The following is a 19577-nucleotide window of genomic DNA, read 5'->3' as shown; positions in this document are numbered from 1 at the left end:
AAGTTTAAAGAAACAGAATAATTTACACCTAAAGTTGAGTTCAATGGTCCTTGTTTATATTTTAATAGTTTGTCTCATTTTTCAGGGAAAAACCTAGATTCTTGTATTTCTACAGTGCTCACACACTATTAAGAAAAAGTACAGTTTTTCAGTTCTAACATTATTCATATACACCTATCTTCAAGCACTGTACCTGAAGTCAACTACACTTGCTGCATAGTATATATCTAAAAACAAAAAAAAAATACTTTTATGTAGAAGAGGAAAAAATTATTAAGAGGTTTGGAGTACTCAGACAAGGTTCAAACACATACACAATAAAATTACTTTACTAATAAAACATCTAATTTCTGAACTACTAAGAAAAACTAATAACTGTAAGTTTTTAAAAATTAATACTTGCTCAGATACTTCAATATTTTGGACATTTTTGTCAACAGGTAATGAAACATAGCAGTTATCAATTTCACAAAAAATGTAATATTGTAGAGTCACTGCTTACCAATATTAAAATAAGTTAATAAACACTTAAGTTGATGTATTTTTGGCCATTTCATTCAAACCTCGTTAAGTAACATCTTATTCATCACTGTCTGTAAATAAGAGACACTTTCCTATTACCTTGTAAACACTGGAAGTTGAGATTGGATAATTTGGACTCTGACAACTACAAGCAGCAGGGTACTGAACATTAGGACTATGAGCTTCAACAGTGTTTGGAGCATAGAGAAAGGAATACTGCCCTTCCCTCGAAGAATCTGTACAGCTGTGTCCAACAAGACTGGCAAGGTGTACTGCAAAGGAAAAAAAATATTTATAATCATACAGTGTACTCATTAATCCCTTAAGATTAGGTAGCTTGTATTTATCTTTTTTTTCCCTCCCCTTGGTTTTCTTTAAATGGCTTCTCCCAATAGTTAGCTAACTCAGCTTCTCAGAGCTTTCATAATAACCTCCAAAACTAAGTCCACCATTCTAATAAAAATAACCCTATCCAAGTATTCTTGCCAACACTATCATAGCTGAACTTGTATGCCTGTAGTTCTGTATTTTGCACCGACAAATTAAAAAATTTGTACCATCTTCATACACTTCACTAAATCAAGTATGGCCATGAAATATATTTTGAAGAAGAGAAATTACTAATTTTAGAATTATCAGCCCCTCTGAAGACTTGTCCTATAAACAAAATACCTTAGGAACAGTAAAAATACTATTAACTTCCTGATTAGCCCTGGATTTCTGCTTTATGGCTCTACTGCAGTAACTCATGTCTGTCTGCCTCATGAAAATTATGATCTTGCACAGTTCCCCATTACATACCCTAATTTCTTCCCTATGTACCCTCTTTCCCTATGTCTTCATGTCTTGTGCTGAGGGTGTTTTATTGCTTCACGTATACTGGTTGGCTGAACACAGATAATGACAGGATTTTGAGAACTAGTAAAACTCTTTGTTCACGCTACACCAGTGCCCTCAGAAGAAGTGTCAGTTTGGAATTATCTTTTCTACTCAGTTGACTTTCACAAACCTGTTAAACTTCCATGAAATTAAAGATTAGATCAAAAGTTACTAAAAGACAAGAAAAATGGATTGTAAAGTATGGTCATATACTGGTGATTTCCTTAGAAATCCAGTTTGAAAATTATATGCTTATTCACTAGGCTTGCAAAGGCAATGCTTACAAATACACGTCTTTCTGTAAGCCCAAAAAAACACGGCTTTGGTATTTCGTCCTTGAATATGTATCCCTAGGACAGACAATCTTTCATCTTTTACTGGTGCAGTTTTTGCAAAATATTCCTTCAAGTAATTAAGGTATGGTAAACTAGAAAATTTTCTTAGAATACGCAATCATACATTCTTAAATTGCATATGGTTTGACTATTAAAAAACCAGTAATTATTCAACTGCAGGAATACCCAAACAAAACAAACGTTGCTCTTAACTTAAATACTTACTAATGCTTAAGATGAAACTTATCAGATTTAGCATTAAATTTAAAGGTATTTCTAGAACAAAAAATTTCGTAAGAATATTACTTACTCAAAAAAGGACTACTCCAAAACATCTGGTTATTCATTAGAATGTGATGAAATGCATGTGCACATAATATATTCTCTGTTTTTACTACAGGAACTAAAACCAAATAATCTCCCATCTTTATGCACCTCAGATTTTAATCAAGACTGTTACATGCTAGTCTTTGCAAATCTCAACTAAAATCTTAGGTCTCCATTAAGACATGTCAATTCTTTATTGAGTATACATGGTAACGTGTCTGTATGGCATATAAAGGACAACTTAAACGTCATTGGATGCCCTCACCATGAACCACATAGGTTAAATATTAGTTGAGCCAAAAAAAATCTGAAAAATGTAACAGGACTGTAGACTTAGCTTGAGTTGACAAAAATCAGTGCTGAAATATGACACTTCAAAGTACTTAATGTCTCATTACAGAATTCCTGAGAAGAAATCCAATCTATTTTTCAACAGCTTACCCCTTGAGCAATAAATACTTCGTACACACAGCATATCCCCACCACCGTTATTCCTTGTTCTTTACACAGTGTTGCAACAGCTACTAGAAACACAGTCACTGCAATTGGAGTCCACACTACAAATAAAGAAGATGTTATTGAAAATGTTCCATCTTACAACAAAAACAAATATGTAATTAAGTAAATTAACCTAAAAAATGAAGGCTTTGGCTCTTCATGTTTGAACATGCTCTATAAACTTATTCAGTATGCCATTAAATGGAAGAGGCTCAATTTCACTCTACAGAAAATAGTATACACGTATCAGTTTTAACTGTCTCCCTTAAATTCAAAGAACTAAATGAAAGGCAAAAGACTAATCTGTGACAGGAAAACAAAAAAAAAACCCCTATCTTTCCTGATTTCCAAACCACTTCTCCAAACTGAATGTTTTCAGGGAGTCAGGAATCTTCCCAAGTTCAATTTGACTTTGGAAAAGAGGCAAGCCTCCACTGAAACTCTGCAGCTTACCTGTGACTGTCTGAGGCATCTCAGAATATAACAATGCACTTACTTGCATGAATAGAAGCCAGTGCACGAGTCTCCCACTCTAAGTGTTACAAAACAACTGAAAAAGTGCTTAAGTCTTGGGAAGGAAAAAAAAAAGGCAATTTATAACTGAAAGTACTATTACATGGGTATCTTGGGAATGAAGATTTTTTTGTATACACTTGCTGAATAACTAATACGCCCATATTACCATTTTAAGAGCTCTATTACCAGTGATACAGAAATTAAGTTATGTGTATATTTGTCAATCATTTACCTATGGTATTATCTGGCCCTTTAGATTTTGTATATGACAAAAATGCAGCTAGAAAAAAGATAGATGATAAAAGCTCTGCTCTGCCCACAACTCCAGTTACCTGAAAAGATAAAGAAGAGAAAATAAGATCATCCTTCTACTAACTATTCTCGTACTAGAATACTGCATTACTGATATACTGTCAATATATGCATAAACAAGATCTGTAAACCAAGAAGAAAAGGCTAAAAATAAGACTGCTTTCAGTTCAATCAGTACTGAATTCAAGAACACAATGATACAAGTGGCTGGTGGCCACCTGTGCACCTAAGTATCACCATTAACGAGACAACTGAGAAACGCTGTACTTTCTTTTATCTTAGCTAACACGAGCCACAAACATCATTTGAGGCAGAATTTGGGCATGATAACAACTGCTTTCTTCATAGTACTTGGAAGAAACTAGCTTTCATCAACAGGAGCTTTAAAGGACGCCTGACAAGGACTGTTGTACAAACACATCCTGCAGACAGTGGCGTACAGACACTTATGTTATTTTTGTTCATACCTTTTCTGACTGACTGAACAGATCTGAATCTCAAAGAAGCATTCCCTTGACTCGTGCTATGGCAGCCCTTAGCTGAGCAGTCAAGAGTTACAAATAAATTGATTGCAAGCTCTGTGTAATGCACTTAAAGAATGACTTAGGTTTTACTACAGGTATGGCAATTTTCTGAATGATAATTTGGTTGGCAACATTAAAACTGCAACTAGTGGCCCCCTTTGGTAATGAGACAGAGACTAATGGATATTGTGATAATTTGGAGAAGTACTAAAATCCATAGGGTACAAATTTGTTTCGGTATCCCAAATAAATATAGATTAATTTCCGTTTCAGGACTTGTTTTCAGAAAACACTTAAGGTGCAACAAACAACTAGAGATGGAAGATAGCTCACTTATGTTAATGGTTACTGCAGTAGCCACCGTGCTAACCACAATACCATTTAGGACTGCCTTCCTTCCTCACTTGTCCTCTTCTGTAATGCCTTTGATTACATCCAAATATTTGCAAGTAAGCTGGCTGAAAAGTGGCATGCTATGCTGATGTAGACAGCCATATTTAGCTAAGAAAACCTCATAGCTCACCATTTAATTACGATGATGCTAAAAACTGACTTTCAGCCATCAGGACCCAGTGAGAAGTTTTTATTGCTAAGTACATTCTTGGTCAAGCATGCTTGATCCGGCACAGGATAAAAACAAAAAGTAACTCAATACCCAAGGTCACAGTGTAAAGAAAAGTATTCAAATCTGAATTTGAAATCATGCTCTGGTGCTTCCGTTGAGAGTAGCGTACGTTTACCAAAGGACTCACTGAATTATGCACAGAAAAAGCATGTTTCACAACTGAGAGGACATGAGAGTTTGTGTCAACATCTTGGACAGTATACAGATATTTGTTTCCAAAATGTCTTAAGACATTTCAAGAATTCCTGGTCTGGATATCAAAATTGTCCAGAAATAAGACAAATTAAAGAGAACTTTGTCTCATACAAAGGTGACCTATGAGAGAAAATTCCAGCATTCACAAGGTTAGTTGACAAGCTGTAGCTGTAAAGGTGGTCAACATGCCTCTGGCCAGAACAGTAGCAAAGTAGCTAGAAAGACTGAACTGGAATTCCAGAGACAAGGACAAATGAGAGTATGATGCTGCTATTTAACTTGTTTCCTCAAAAATTCTTCCTCAGAAAATGATATATTACCATCACAAGAGCCAAACTTCTCTCTGAAGTCAAGTAGGAAATTATTTTCTATTTAACCTGCTCTGCTAGCTCTTCCAGGAAAAATCAATTAATCATAAGATAGGTAAAGTTTTAAATGTTTATGTATTGCATCTGCTGTTTCAAGCTCTTGTGCAGGAGAGTAACAAGTGGGGACTAATTTGAAGAAATTAAAACCAGATACATTTCAATTATCAAAAAATACAAAAAGTTTAATCAAATGACATAAAAACTTGGAATGAGACCTGTTTTGGAGTTTTCATTGAAGTTTGAGTAAGTCAGTCGGCACCCAAGTCCCCAGTTCTAAAATACAGTTCATTATTACCTCCTCTTTCTATGCACGGAAACTTGAGTTGTTTTGCCACTTACAGATGTGTACAAGTCTCAACTGCCAACTCTAAGAATCCTTTCTTGGTTGCATGTGAGGCAGAATTCTCAATGCAAACATCTGAAAGGATAATATGCACTATTTCTCAAAAGCAGAAAGCCTAAATTGAAAAAGTTGAAGGGAAGAGGAAGAAAACCCCTTAACTGATTCTTCACTGAGCATCTAAGTACAACATCAGGGTTGTACAATTTAGTACAATTCCAACTGCACTAAAATTTTAGTCTCTAAGTGTTTTAAGCACAGCATCAAGTTCTACCAACTATGTAGTCTTAAAGTGCCCTCATGTGGCTAATATCAGGGATTACACACTTATTACCACATTGGCTCATAATTGTACTTCATAACTTTATAATACATTGCCTTACACAATAAGCTTTCATTACAGAATGTTTTGTAGGATTTGTACAGTACTTTTTGCTAATTCTGCTGCATAGTACTAAACCCAACTGTTTTACTGTTCTCTCACATGGAGTCCGACAGTTCAAGCATGATAAAGAATCATCATATTGGGAATTAAAGCAATAAAATTACTTAAGATGATCTAAGCCATGAACCACTAATATAAGTCACTAGGAAGCTGCTAATAATGTTCTTTTAAAGAGATCATCACATTTACTACAAAGACAAAGCCAAACTTTAAAATTTAAAGTATGTTTTTTCACAGAAACAGAAAATCAAATGAAATCAACAAACTATTTTTAACCCATATTTTACACAAGATTTTATGAGGGTTTGTGCTTTCAAGCACAAAAGCAAGTCAAAATTTTCAGGTGTTTAAAACTTTTGCAATTGTAAACAAACTTCTAGCAAGGACATATTACTAGTTCAAATTACAATTACAAACCTCATGAATTTGTTTCCTAGAAAGATTTGCTCAAAATACACAGATGTAGGCTACTGAATTGCTACTGACAAGGTTTTGTGTCTTTAGAGGACAAGAGAGGGACACATGAAGTCTTTACCCAAACAAATCAGGACCAAAAAAAAATACAACATAAGGTAAGAGCAAACCCTTCTCATTTTCCTAACATCAAAAGACATCCCCCCTCTTCACCCAAAAATTACACTAATTCCCCCCAAAATAAAAATGGGATAACACCTCCAGAGAAGCAAAAGGTTTAAACATTTTTAGTTTTCTGAAATCAGTTAATATTATTAAAACAAAAAAAAAAAAAAAAAAGAGAGACTAGAGATGGACTTTGCAACCCATGTGAACTGGAATCTAGGAAAGCAAATCTAAGCAGTACAGAAATAACAGCAGAGAATTTGTCTGATCTGCTACATCACTGCTTCTGACAAACAAATCTAATGAATGGCGATCACAAGACTCCATTTACTGCACAACATTGCAAGCCTGGTTGAGCATTAAGAAGTATATAATCAGACATCTTGTACAAATAATGCTTTTCATAGCAGTGAAAAATTCCATCAGAAACAAAGGAAAGGTAAATATGAGAGGTGACAAATGTACTTGCTCTATATTGTATCAGATACATTAAAAAAAACGAAAGTTCAAACAGAATGGCCCTAAGCTGGATGTAGCAGAGCAATAACAACCCCAGAAAAAGTCCGGCTGACATAGATATATTGACATAAAAGAAAGTGGATGTAAGAAACTTGGTGATTAGCCAGAGGGGAGTTCTTAGCAATTCTGGAAATGAATTAAGAGGTATTCATAGTATTTGCAAAATATGATACTGGATGAATCATCACCGAACACAAGTATCTATGTAAGCTAAAGTAGCCATCATCATAAAAGCCAATGTCCATAGCACACAGTCAAGTTATTTAATAACTAAATTAATGTTTCTTTACATGTTTTGCAGTAGTTGCATGGAACTAAACAACTCTGAGCATTAAAGTCTGTCACCTATACCGCTCGTTGCAAAGGGCAGAGAAAGTACAAGTAAAATCACAGACTTCTTGAAGTTACAATGTATAAACAGATACAAAACCCATGAAATTTAAGATTAATTAATACAACTTGAACATTAAGCAAATCACAGCTATACCTACCGCTTCAGTATGTATCGGGTGCACTGCAAAGAGCAAGGACGCAACCACGCTGCTCCTGTTGTCCAGAAAAAGCTTACAGACCTTGAGGAAGACTACACAAACCACCACATGAAAGATCAGATTTAGGAAGTGGTAGGAAACTGCATTTAACTCACTGAACAAGTAGTTCAAGCGAAACGTAAGAACTGTGAGGGGACGATAAGATTTATGACTCCTCTCCTAAAAGGAAGTAAATAAATAAATAAATCAGTCACCATCAACTTATAAAGGCACTTTTTACTCTGAAGTATCTTTCTAACAATCTATGCATACATGATTGCCCTGTCTATTCTCAGGCATCTACCTTCAAAACAAAGACCTGAAAATCAGTAGAACTTAAAAAAAAAAAAAAATAAAAAAATCTAGTGAATTAAATGAAAACTTGATTTAAAATAAGTTGTTAAACAGAGAAGTTAATTCTGACTGTTTTTCCTACTTGCATATAGTTTTAATGTATTATTCAAGTATTTTGATTACTTTGCCATTTCATGTTTTAGATTAGTATTTTATAAAATAAAAATCTGGTGTGCTCAGCTAAATGTATTACCTACATATTTTCAATATGTCCACCAGTCAACGTGTCTATGTTGCCACTTACTCCACCCATAAACTCTTTTTAAAACTATACTTAACATCACCTCCCTGTTCCAAAAATGCATCTGTGAACCCATAGCTTGTCGATGTTTTACTAACTATGTCTGTAAAACAAAGGAAGAAAATGTAAGAAGAAACTGGGGGCCAGAGAGGGGAGCAGGGAACCAAATTGCACATACGTACAGACAAAAAACACAAGTTAGGAAAAAATATTCTAAAAGCCATTAATGATCAATTTAATCTGACTAAATTTAGTTAAAATTAATGTGACTTTTAGCTAGTTTTAAGTGCAAAATCAACACTGAATGAGAGGGCTTTTCCCTGCTCCACATGGTTAGGGTTTTTTTGAGTTAAAATGTGAAAAATACTCTTTGAAATTTTACTGGGTGGAGTTTAGGAACTCACTCTTGATGACTACAAGACTAGATGGCATCTGGAAGGTTGCATTACAGGGTTATATGAAAATTATGTATCAAAGTCTATTTGTAGATCAAGCAATTAGTATGTCACAATGCACTAACCTTTTATGTTACGGACATAAGAAAAAGATAAGATAACAATAGACAATGCTTTGAAAGGCAAAACATCTATGACAGAGAATTTTTATTCATTTGCTCATCAATGGCACCATGTATAACTTTCTAAACTACATGCAATATCCCTTAGCCATTGCAATTTAACAATGTTTATCAACAATTGCTATGCCAGTACAGCTTTTCAGAGAAAAACACAGCCACTCTACATGGGGTACAACCCAAAATGTCTGAATTCACATAAACATACTTACACAACTAAATTCAATGGCTTCAATATCCATTCTCTAAGTCCTAGCTTTGTTGCTTAAGAGTGTTACCTTTCCTTCCAGATTGCTATTAGAAATAAATACTCTTGTATGTCATTGTCTAGCTTTTGCAGGAGAAGAAATGAAAACGGTCATTTGTCCAATTTAGATACTGGAATTACATAACACATAGCATCTTGAAGTGTGATATATGATTTCGTTTTCTTACATGTTTTTTTTATTGAACAAAGGGAAAGAATACAAGCGGTGTCTGTTCCTGACCTTATAGTATAAAACACTAACACCACCAAATTCCACCAGAAACAAACTATTCCGTTAAAACCACAGTAGGGAAAAAAGGTGTAAAAACTCCCTGTGAAGTTTTTTCCCCATTTCCTAAATGCCTCAAAGTGCTTCACAAACAGTTTACCTCAGACATTGGAGTGCCCCAGAAGTCATTCTGAAACAGATTTTTTAACGGAGTAGAAGGATGTAAATCTTTATTGTCCAAAATTGCTGAAACGTCATCAAAAACAAAGCCACAAAAGAGACTGTTCCAGTAGCAGGCTGTCACCACACCAACTAATAGTGCTGCTTCCTTCAGGCTTATATCAGCCATCTTCTCTAAGAGTTTTCACAGACCAAAGCTGAAATATAAGGACAGAAACTTGAGTAGTTTTACTGATTAAAAACTAATTTTTATAAAGTCAAATTAAGACACCCAATATTTTAGGAGTTAATGACACTACATATCTAAAATCAGTAAGACAGAAAGCTTTCCTTAAGTCTTATCTATCTTACACAAGTTAGTGTTTAAAAGAAATACAATTACTAACAAGTCTCACCCCTAAAATGCCCTCACACAAGCTGAATACACTGCTGCATTTCATTTTTTACTGAAAAAAAAAAAAGAAGATTGATGATAAGTTACGATGTAGTTTTTTGCAGACAGCTATGCAGTTCAAGTGAATGCTGCAAACTGGAGAACTATGAAAATTAAGTTCTCTAGAACCCTGAGTAAACTAACATACTGACACAGAGTATTAAGTTATCAAAAAGGCAGACTGTTAAAATTATTCATGTTTTTTAGGTTTAAAGGTGTTTCTCAAAATATTTCAAAAGCAATCAAAAAAACTAATTTCATATATTCTGAAGAACAAATAGAAAACTTGAACTTCAGAAATGTAGGTATTCAAGAACGGGTAAGGATGGATATTAGTAATAATAAAAAGTTAAACTTACCATTGGAGCTCACACTTTGCTCATTTGCATTCTTCATAGAAGCTCATGAAAAGGTCTTTCTTTTCTCAACTCTGCCAATTGCTCTGATGTCACTGATGTTCACATCTAAAAAAAAATAGCATGCAAAAAAGACACTACAAATTAACATAATATTATTTTCCCTCATCTTGCATAAACTTCCTAAGCCCTAGAAATTATTAAAAAGCAATTTTATTATTATTTTAAAAATGATATGTGGGTGACCAGATCAAAAGGTGAAATTACTGTTCGTTGAGTTGTTTGCAAATACTGGAAGTCTTGGAAGAATAAGAAGGTAACTACAAGCCAAAGGCATTCTTTTTGACCACTGGTTGATGCAGCATGGATTACTGCCAATTGCTGGGACCAAAGATACTGAAAAGCTACAGACAGCTGAGTATTGACTTAGTTTTGAGAAAAAGGAGAGATGACTGAACAAAAATATATACCGTTTCCCCCAAAACTAGAGAGGGGTAACACGTGTAAGAACACAGAACAGCTATTATTAGCTTGACGATGTGGATCCATAAACATGTAAAAATACTAGACTTACGTCTATCAGGGTTCACACACTAAAGCTGATCAGTTATTTGGAAGCTATAGTCTGTTTTATTATCCTAAGCCCTGAAATGTTGGTGACTTTTTTTTGTTTATTTGTTGTGGGTTTTTATTTGTGTTAAGGTTTACATATACTATTCTCTAAAAAAGTACCACAGAGATATCTCATCCAGATAGCAGATGAGGGGTAATGGTTTTAAAACAGAAGGAGGTAGATTCAGATTAGACATAAGGAAAAAATTTTTGAGGGTGGTGGAACACTGGCACAGGTTGCCCAGAGAGGTGGAAGATGCCCCATCCTGGGAAACATTCAAGGTCAGGTTGGACAGGCCTTGAGCAACCTGATCCAGTCGGAGATGTCCCTGCTCCTTGCAGAGGTGTTGGACTAGATGGCCTTTACAGGTCCCTTCCAACCTTAACTATTCTATGATTTTATAGGTAATCTCAGTTGTGGTTTGCAGCCTGTGCCTGACAGTGTGACAATAACCTATCACAACTAGTGGTAAAAGAGCAGTGTACAGGAATGAATACATGTGCAACAAAATGCAGGTGCAGTTAAGCTAAAAAACAGGACACAGGCAATTTAAAAGAATCAAACCAATCCATTCAGTGTTACTCACATAATGGCAATGAAGGTTTTTTTTTTTTCCTTTTGTAGTACTTGGAGCAATGGCTATTGGTGTTACTTAAATCAAGAGAGCACCTTTTTTTTTTCAAAGCTACCACTACCTTTGTAATAAAAAAAAAGGAAAAAAAGAAAACAAATCCAATGTCAAAGGATGCTGCTACATCTTTTTGCCAGGCTGGATCAGAGTACTTTAAAATACTAAGCCAAGATTAAGTCTGAACATATTTATGGTCTTCTTGGAAGGCAGAGAAATCTTATTAAAAAAAGAAAACAAAGCATACTGCAGGAATACATGAAAAGATAACCCACTTTTGAACTTCAACTCATTTTTTTAGTTCCCCCCTTAAAGAATGTGGAGGAAAAATATGCTAGAATTTGAAATATGCTAGAGTTTGAAAGTCCTTATTTGCAACAGCTTATGAACACTGCATTTCCTACTTCTTGAAGTTCACTAGTTCTACTGAAAAGCATTGACATCTGAAAAGGACCTACAACAAAAATGTAATGATTTTCTAACACATAAGCCTATATTTTCAAATACTGTGTTTCAAAAACTAATGGGACAAAATAATATTGCCATGCAGAACCAATCGTAAGGTGTATTTAAATTTGCCCATTAGGAAAAAGCATCACAAGGTGAGTCAGTTTTTGACTTGAGACTTCTTTATTAACAAGATAAGTTTACTGCATTGGTTGAAGCAGCAAGCCTCTGCAGATACTGCTTTGCATATCAAAGAGTAACTCTGGGTAACTCTTTAACAACCTTATTTCAGAAACAACTATTGCTACCCAAGTAGGAAAAAAAAAAAAAAAAAAAAAAAAAGATAGATTCCTAAGTATAGCCTCCTATCAAAAGGAAAAGCTTAACTAACCGTAACTGCTAGCTCCTCAACTACTTTTGTAGGTTAAGTTTTCTTTTTCCTATGTTGAATACATGTCAGGACAGCTACTTATTCCTTAATCCCAGGCAATTCTGATATGTTCATATCAGAATTCAAGCCTTTTTGCTTTGAATTTCTAGTATTCCTTTCATCCAGAACTTCTACCTTTATACCACTACTGACCATTGCTGTTCCCTGACACAGCTACTTTTACCTACGTGCCAACTGTAGGGAAAATATGTTTTCATCTGAATGAAAGGGAACTCTCAGGCATAAGGAAATTAAGATTTTTCAGCTACACCCAAAGTAATGTGTAAGTGGTTAGCTCACCATCAGAGAAAACTTTTGAGAACTCCAGAAAAAAATCGCCTTTAACATTAGGATTTTTGAATTTGCAATTCGCCCTCTCCTTTCCATGCACATTTCAATCACAGATATGATCACAAATACATGCAAATACACTTGGTCTTTCAAGTCAAGTACTTGAGCCACAGACACCGCAGGTGATTCTGAACAGCTTTCTAAATTTACTGTAAGGAACAAATATATGCAACAAAATGCATTGTTCTGGTCTTAGCAGCAAGTCACACAACACACAGCTTGAACTGTGCCAAGCTTGGTAATCTCAAATGCATCACACTACACCCCTCTCAAACTTCTGTTGTGTGCAAAAGCACTAAGAGGTCTTGGCAACAGACAGGCATAATGGAAGCTGGAAGAGCCCCTGTTTTACAGCAATCTGCTTCCAGGGCAAGCACAAAGAGAAAAAAGTGAAATGCAAGGCCATGTACAATCTGTAGCTTGTACCAAACTGTAGCACAGATACTTTACTACTTCTGACTTGCATTCTGGCATTCTAAGGTCTTATTTTCCTGAAACTACGACAACACTATAAAGATACATAAAGTTAGGAAAATTATTTTTCCCACTTGGTCTGATTACAGGGTAGTTTAATGTTCTTGCTGAATTAGAGCATAAATATGGGAAATACGTTTTTACAGTCCTTTATGTCAGCATAACAAGGCAGATTTTGATGAAGGCTCGCCATCAGAACTGCTACTTCCTATCCACTACTAGAGCTAGGTCCAGCACCAGCTCCAAGCTTTAAATCTGGAATGATCATCAACATGTTGAGAATGCAAGACTAAAACAGAAGGAGGCTTATAAAAGCTCACCTGCACTTGATAAGCCAGGCAAAACTAGGTCTGCCTTTAATCTCAGTGGAAAACAGCAACTGTTATTTGGCAGCCAAGACTTTTTTCACACTAAATAATGTTACTAGTTGGAAGGTAAGAAGCCATATAAGGAGCATGCAAGACTAAGAATCTCAGAGATCACAGATGCGCAAGAGGCTGCTGAAACCTTAGTATGATTGGGGTCTTTAAGTGAGTGGATATATTCCCCCTCTTGACCAACATACACGTTGAAATTTGCAATCAACCCAAGTATGGTCTTGCAAGTGTGCGTACTTGACCACTCCCAGAGATGACTGTATTGATAGATACCCGTAAAACGCTGCCTAACAACTTGTTTGTTAACACAGGCTTGGTGTGACGGAGAACCACATCACTGACTGCTCCAACATATGTAAACAGATTGACTGTTCCTCAAGTTATTTTTTGATCTCACCTACCTGTTACTTTCATGGCTTGTAAGTCTGCCCATCAGATACCTTAATCACCCCTTGGGCTGCATGACTGCCAGTTTGTGGTCTACGGAACAGCCACAAAGCCCTCATTTGACCAGATGAAATCATGACAGACGTACACTTTATTACCGAGATTTCTGTTGGATCTTTTAATTTGCAACAATATGTGACCATGTTATGAAGAATACACAGTTGAAAACAATAAGCAGCAAGATAAGCCTAGTGAGACAGAAACCGCACAATCATGACAGTCAATTGTGGAAAAACAGAATGCCCAAGCTGTGTAAGACACCTGATTGTTAGTCTAATTTTCTCAAGTTGTTTGGCACAGAAATCTGCATTTTGCATTGTACTGTTTTCATATGTGTACAGAGACATTAAGTGGAAATGGGAGGCAAGAACCAGAGCTCTGAAGCAGGTCTGGCTTGTAATGGATCTAGTTTTCATCTTCCAACTTCTTGAGAACCCTCTGTCAGTTCATCCAGTCTTCTCCTTCAAGAATTAGAGGCAAGATTAAGACATTAAAAAAAAAAAAAAAACAAAACAAGAAAAAAACCTCAAACCAACCAAAAACTGAAAACACATTAGGAAAAGTAGGAAAACAAAATATTTCTCTACAATCACTACCAACTCCATGACACTACAGATGGTTTAGCACTGCATACCGCAAAATATAGTAGTCTATAGAAAAAAATTCAAAACGAATAAAACAGTGCATAATGATGCTCTAAGAGTATCTTCTCAGTTGGGAGATCTGGGAGTGTGGAAGCCATTTTCTGCCCAAATAAATTTAGGAAAAATTAGGAAGTACGTACTTAGGTGCAAATATAGCTGCTATTCCTAAATATGCAACAGCTATTTAGCACTCCCTAATTAGGTACATGCTATCTGCCACCTTACCACAAAAACAGAGCCCCGCAGGAGCAAATATATTTTTGTTGAGTAGACACATCTTACTACCTAACTTTAGAAACTTAAACATACATTTAAAATTTTTCTTCTACTGGGTAATGGCATTTTTACACCATGAAGGGCATTAATAACACTTTCTGTTTCGATCAATCTTACTTCAAAGAAAGTGTTCTGTGCATGCAAGCCACTTTTTTCTTCTTTAGGAAAAAAAAGACATGGGAAGCAGCAGTAACAGAGAATTTGAGAATCATGGCACCTCTGTATGGGAAAAAGCGTGTCTAATCCACCTAATCCTGCCCAGGATCTCCACAGAAACTGACAGGAACAAATGTGATCATTAAAATTTATCTCAAACAGATGCCACAGCTGCAAAGTTTCAAGCTGTTCCAGCTTTTGTATAAAAGTTCTTACTACTCCTGAAAATACCCAGGATAATAGACATATTATTTATATTTGCAGCTTTTGATACAGTCAGTATTTTGTAAGTCAGTCCAAGCTGCCCAAAACCTTTTTTTAAAATTCACCTTATTCACTGTCCATAACAGAACATTAGTTACTACAACCTAAAGATTGATCTTCTGTAATTTCATATCCGAAGAATATTTTTATTCACACTTTATTTAATATTCATAGATATTAAAAATACATCTGACACTTTTCAGTCATACCAATATGTTAGCATTTTCAAATATAATCAAACTGCATCTCATTTACTCTGGAGACATGTACTTTGATAACCATTGAAGCTCCTGAACTACTTAAAACCTATTTACAGTTCACATACAAAACTGTCAAATTATCAAAGATGGAAGAAAACAAAGAACTGTTAAAATCACTCCTAGATTTATTTTTATTTTTAAACAGCTGATCATCTAAAAGCTGGTGGCTGAACTGATGAATATCAGCAGAGGTATAAACAATGGGTTACTACTTAAGTTAGTAACTTAACAATGGCATTTTAATTCAGCTTCTGAGGTTCTGCTAACACCCTGATTTGTCTTCCTACTTGCTATCCTTTCTGTATTTTTTTTTTCTAAATAGAGTATTCTTTCTGCTGACTTGATATGAGTGTTTACTGATAGGAAGAGATAATAATTTTGTTTCTGTTATCCCTTTCCAATACCGCCTTTGAACTTATCTTCTGTTAAAAATGTCACTCCAAGGTACAACTCCAGTATGAAACAACCTAAATTTAAGTGATTTTGCTTGAATCTTATACAGAAGGCAAGCAGTATTTGGGAAGCTTGGAGGAGGAAAAATGCAAAACATTGTCTTGCTGACATCCTAGAGCAGAATAAATATAACAAAAGTTTTACTATGGCAACCTTCCTCTCCAGACCCTACAGGATCAAGAGGAATGGGACTGATCTGAAGTATCCACCAATGCAATGGCCTTCTCTTCATACAGTTCTGAAGGATCAACTAGGTGAGGAATGGCAGCCCTGACATGGAGTCAGAACATGTGTTGCAGGCCAGAGGAGAGATTTCCTAGGGAGAAGACGGTGAAGAGCTTGCTGGCAACCAAGCAGCTGAACTAACACTCGGGACATTTTAGGGTACTCTGGTACAAACAAGAATTAAAATATAAAACAATGCAAAAACAGGTGAGACTAATGTACTGGATTAGCTGGTGGTTTAGCTTCAGTTTGTTCAATGCAACTGTTGCAACAGTCAGTTCAAATACAAACCACATAGATTTGTATTTTAAGATATTTTATAGCCTAAAATGATTAACAGGATCCTGCACTTCAAAGTCAAACCTTTAGGGGCTTTTTTTCTTGTTGGTTTTGGGGGAAGGGGGTTTGCTACATTCAAATAGTAGAAAAATAATGCCTTTATACTTAGAATAACTACATGACCTTTTTTTTCTTCATAGGACAACGATGCAAAAACAGTTTCTCTAAAATAATACTGATCAACACTTTCAGTGTTCCATAAATACAACAGCAGAAACTGCATGTTAACTCCAAAGAATAAACGAACAAAAGCTACATGGGTGGCATAAGCGGAAAAGACAGCCTCTAGACTCTGTTACGTATGTCCTTATTTAGTATGCTTGGTGTCCTTGCTGTATTTTTAATAACACTCCATTAGGTCTTTCATGTTGTAGTTTTTTTATTAAGTCATTGAAATGGCATACTGTTATAAAATCTGTGGTTGAACACAGATGCCTAGCTGTTCTATCAGGGTAGGTCAAGCCATCTACTATGGGGCTAAAACGTTCTTTGGCTCCAGAACTACAAGCATATATTCCCACTAAAAAAAAGATCCACTTATAAAAAGCTTGTCATATGATGAGATCTGATGTAGAACAAAAGAAAAACTAATTTACTTGCTTGAAGCCATTACGTATTTTAAACCTTTTCTCATTTTGTGTGGGCTTAATACTTTCAGTCTTTCCACTCTTCTTTCACTTTGGAAGTTTTCATGCCCACCTCAAAATCTGTTTTAGTTCTGCATCTATCTTCTTTATTAGCTGCACTATATAATTAGAATTTAGATGTGGTTTCACTACCAGTATATGTAATGGTGTATTTTCCGTTGATTCTGTAACAGAACAACACTCAAAAAAAAAAAAATGCTGAAGCATATTAAGTAGGTATAGTGGCCAAAACATCTTGTTAATCTGATAAAGAGGATTAAAAAAAAAACAAACAAAAAAACAAGTTCCTATTCAGAAGCATCTTAACACCAACGGATTATTTCGTTTTCTATATCAGGGGGACCCATTTCCTGAAAGCTTATGTTTTAGTAAGGCAGCATTATTCTCTGTGGATCACCTGTTCTACATACAGAAGTCTCTTCTGCTAAGAAATCATTATTTCACACTTAACCACAATGAATTTTATTTTTAGTAACATTTCCCATTCATGAAATATAATTTGGCCTCTTTCCCTTTCTTACCTACACTGTTTATTTTTCTTACCCAATATAAAGCTGTAATTAGCCAATCTCTGACTCTATAGAAGTCTTTACTTTCAATCAAGAGTTAAAAGTTATGCCATGACTGGAACAAGTTACATAACTATAAGGAGTGCCAAGTACCTTGCATCTTGTCAGTCTTCATTAAATACTAATACTAATCAAGAGATAGCAAATAACAAGAAAATAATGAATAGTCCAGAAAAAGGCAAAAGTCCAAAGATGACATCATGATCACCTTTCTCTTTCCATTAAGAAAAAAAAACACAAACCCTCTTGAGCTCTCCACAACTGTTAGATGAATGCAAAGACATACACACGCCTCAAATGGTTGCTGGTTTTCCTTTTTTATTTGAAAGGATGTGTTCACACTCATATAGTTAAAACACAGGATCTCAAACTTTTTGGGCCATCATGCCACTACCAACACTCAGACCTCCTCGCTGGCCACCAGAACTCAATGGACCCGAGTAGCTGGCAGATGTGATCTTTTTCCTGTACTGCTCTGCAAGATATCTTTAGGGCCCCGACTATTACATACCCACGCAGAAAGCACATATCCACCTAGGCAGCGCTGCAGCCCTCCCGCCAGCCGGTCATGCGGGAAAGAGCATGTTGCCCGCAGCCCTGGTTCGAGGTAAAAAAAAAAAAAACCAAAAAAAAACAAAAAAAAAAAAACCACGAAGGCCAGGAGCGGAGGGGGCTGGGCAAGCGGCCGCCGCCAGAAAGCCTGAGGATGGGAGCGGAGCGGGCCGAGCCACGCCGCGGGCCCGTGCCCTGCTCGAGCGGCGAGCGAGCGCGGCCAGGGACCGAGGCCGCACCGCAGCCCGGCGCTCAGCAGGCGCTGAGGGCTCACGGATGAGGCCCGGCGGGCAAAGCCAGGGGAGAGAGGAGCACCCGCCGCCGGGGGAGACTACCGCGGGCAGCAGCCACGCCCGGACCCAAGCCTCTCGCCCCCTCAAATCCCGTCTGTGAAGGACAACCCCCTGTCTGCCCTACCTGAGGCCGCAGAAAAAGCCGGTCCACCCCTACCTGCGCCGCCGCCCACGCCTCGCGCCGCCGCCGCCAGACAGGGCGCATGCGTACAGCACGGCGCCACCGCCCTCCCGACAGCCTTCGCCTCCCCGTCTCGGCGGGCCCCGAGGCATGCTGGGAGCTGTAGTCCCGGAGGAGCCGCGCGGCACGCCGGGACACGCAGCCCGGCGCCGTTACCCTGGTGAGACGGTTCGCCCGAGGGGGATTGAGTCCTGCCCCGCCCGTCTCCCCTCTGTGTGGCCGTGCAGGACCTCGGGACTGGGAGTGTCCAGCTGGCATCGTGGGGCCTGTCGTGCCGCCGGAGCGTTGATGTTCCCTGCCCCTACGAGTATCCGGGTCCGTGGGAGCGGAGCCGGCGGGAGAGTTTGATGGTGTCGTCTAGCAGCGGCCTCCGCCGCCACCGCCGACCTCGGGGAGCGGTGAGGTCAAGGGACGGGGGGTGCACTGAGGAAAGGGGACAAAATCGCTGCGCTCCGCGACGCCGCCAGCCGGGCCGGGAACGGCGGAGGAACCGGCGGGGCTGTGCGGGTCGGGCCGCGGGAGCCAGGCAGACGCGTCCGGGATCGTCGCAGGTATCGTCGCAGCGCGGTGCCCGGGAAAGGTTGCAGCCACGCTGCGTCTGCTCTCGGTTAGTGCCTCAGCTGAGGCCCGCGATGAAGGCGGACGCCAAATAAGGCAAATTTGTTAATTCTGCGGAGTCGGGTGGGATGGAGGCAAAACGGTTTCTCAGCAGCATCCGGGAGGGATCGCTACCTGTCACTATTATCATTCTGTCACATATATCATACCTGTCACTTGTCATTCCTGGGGCTGGGATATACAAACTGGAAGAAAACAGGAACCC

General features: G+C 37.5%; 2 protein-coding genes across 4 annotated transcripts in view; one reads left to right on the top strand and one right to left on the bottom strand.

Moving 5' to 3' along the window:
- Positions 1-18776, bottom strand: part of TMTC3 (transmembrane O-mannosyltransferase targeting cadherins 3) — a 34417-nt gene extending 15641 nt beyond the window's left edge. The window contains exons 1-8 of one of the 3 annotated variants that reach the window (XM_086749967.1): positions 18698-18757; positions 11328-11436; positions 10132-10236; positions 9320-9536; positions 7476-7694; positions 3310-3409; positions 2505-2620; positions 622-794 (exon numbers count right to left, since the gene is read on the bottom strand). In XM_086749967.1, coding sequence (XP_086606093.1) covers positions 622-794; positions 2505-2620; positions 3310-3409; positions 7476-7694; positions 9320-9508 — 797 coding nt within the window. In that variant the 5' untranslated portion in view covers positions 9509-9536; positions 10132-10236; positions 11328-11436; positions 18698-18757. Of the gene's footprint in view, positions 1-621; positions 795-2504; positions 2621-3309; positions 3410-7475; positions 7695-9319; positions 9537-10131; positions 10237-11327; positions 11437-18697 lie in introns of all 3 variants that reach the window. The other 2 variants (XM_086749976.1, XM_086749983.1) reach the window with 2 other exon arrangements.
- A 129-nt stretch (positions 18777-18905) lies between these two features.
- Positions 18906-19577, top strand: part of CEP290 (centrosomal protein 290) — a 62454-nt gene continuing 61782 nt past the window's right edge. The window contains exon 1 of the mRNA XM_086749996.1: positions 18906-19152. The gene's annotated coding sequence lies outside the window, so the exon portion shown is untranslated. The remainder of the gene's footprint in view (positions 19153-19577) is intronic.

The sequence above is a fragment of the Chlamydotis macqueenii genome, chromosome 1, assembly GCF_036417535.1.
Source record: "Chlamydotis macqueenii isolate bChlMac1 chromosome 1, bChlMac1.mat, whole genome shotgun sequence".
Taxonomy (NCBI): Eukaryota; Metazoa; Chordata; class Aves; order Otidiformes; family Otididae; genus Chlamydotis; species Chlamydotis macqueenii.
This window is presented reverse-complemented; position numbering and strand designations above follow the sequence as displayed.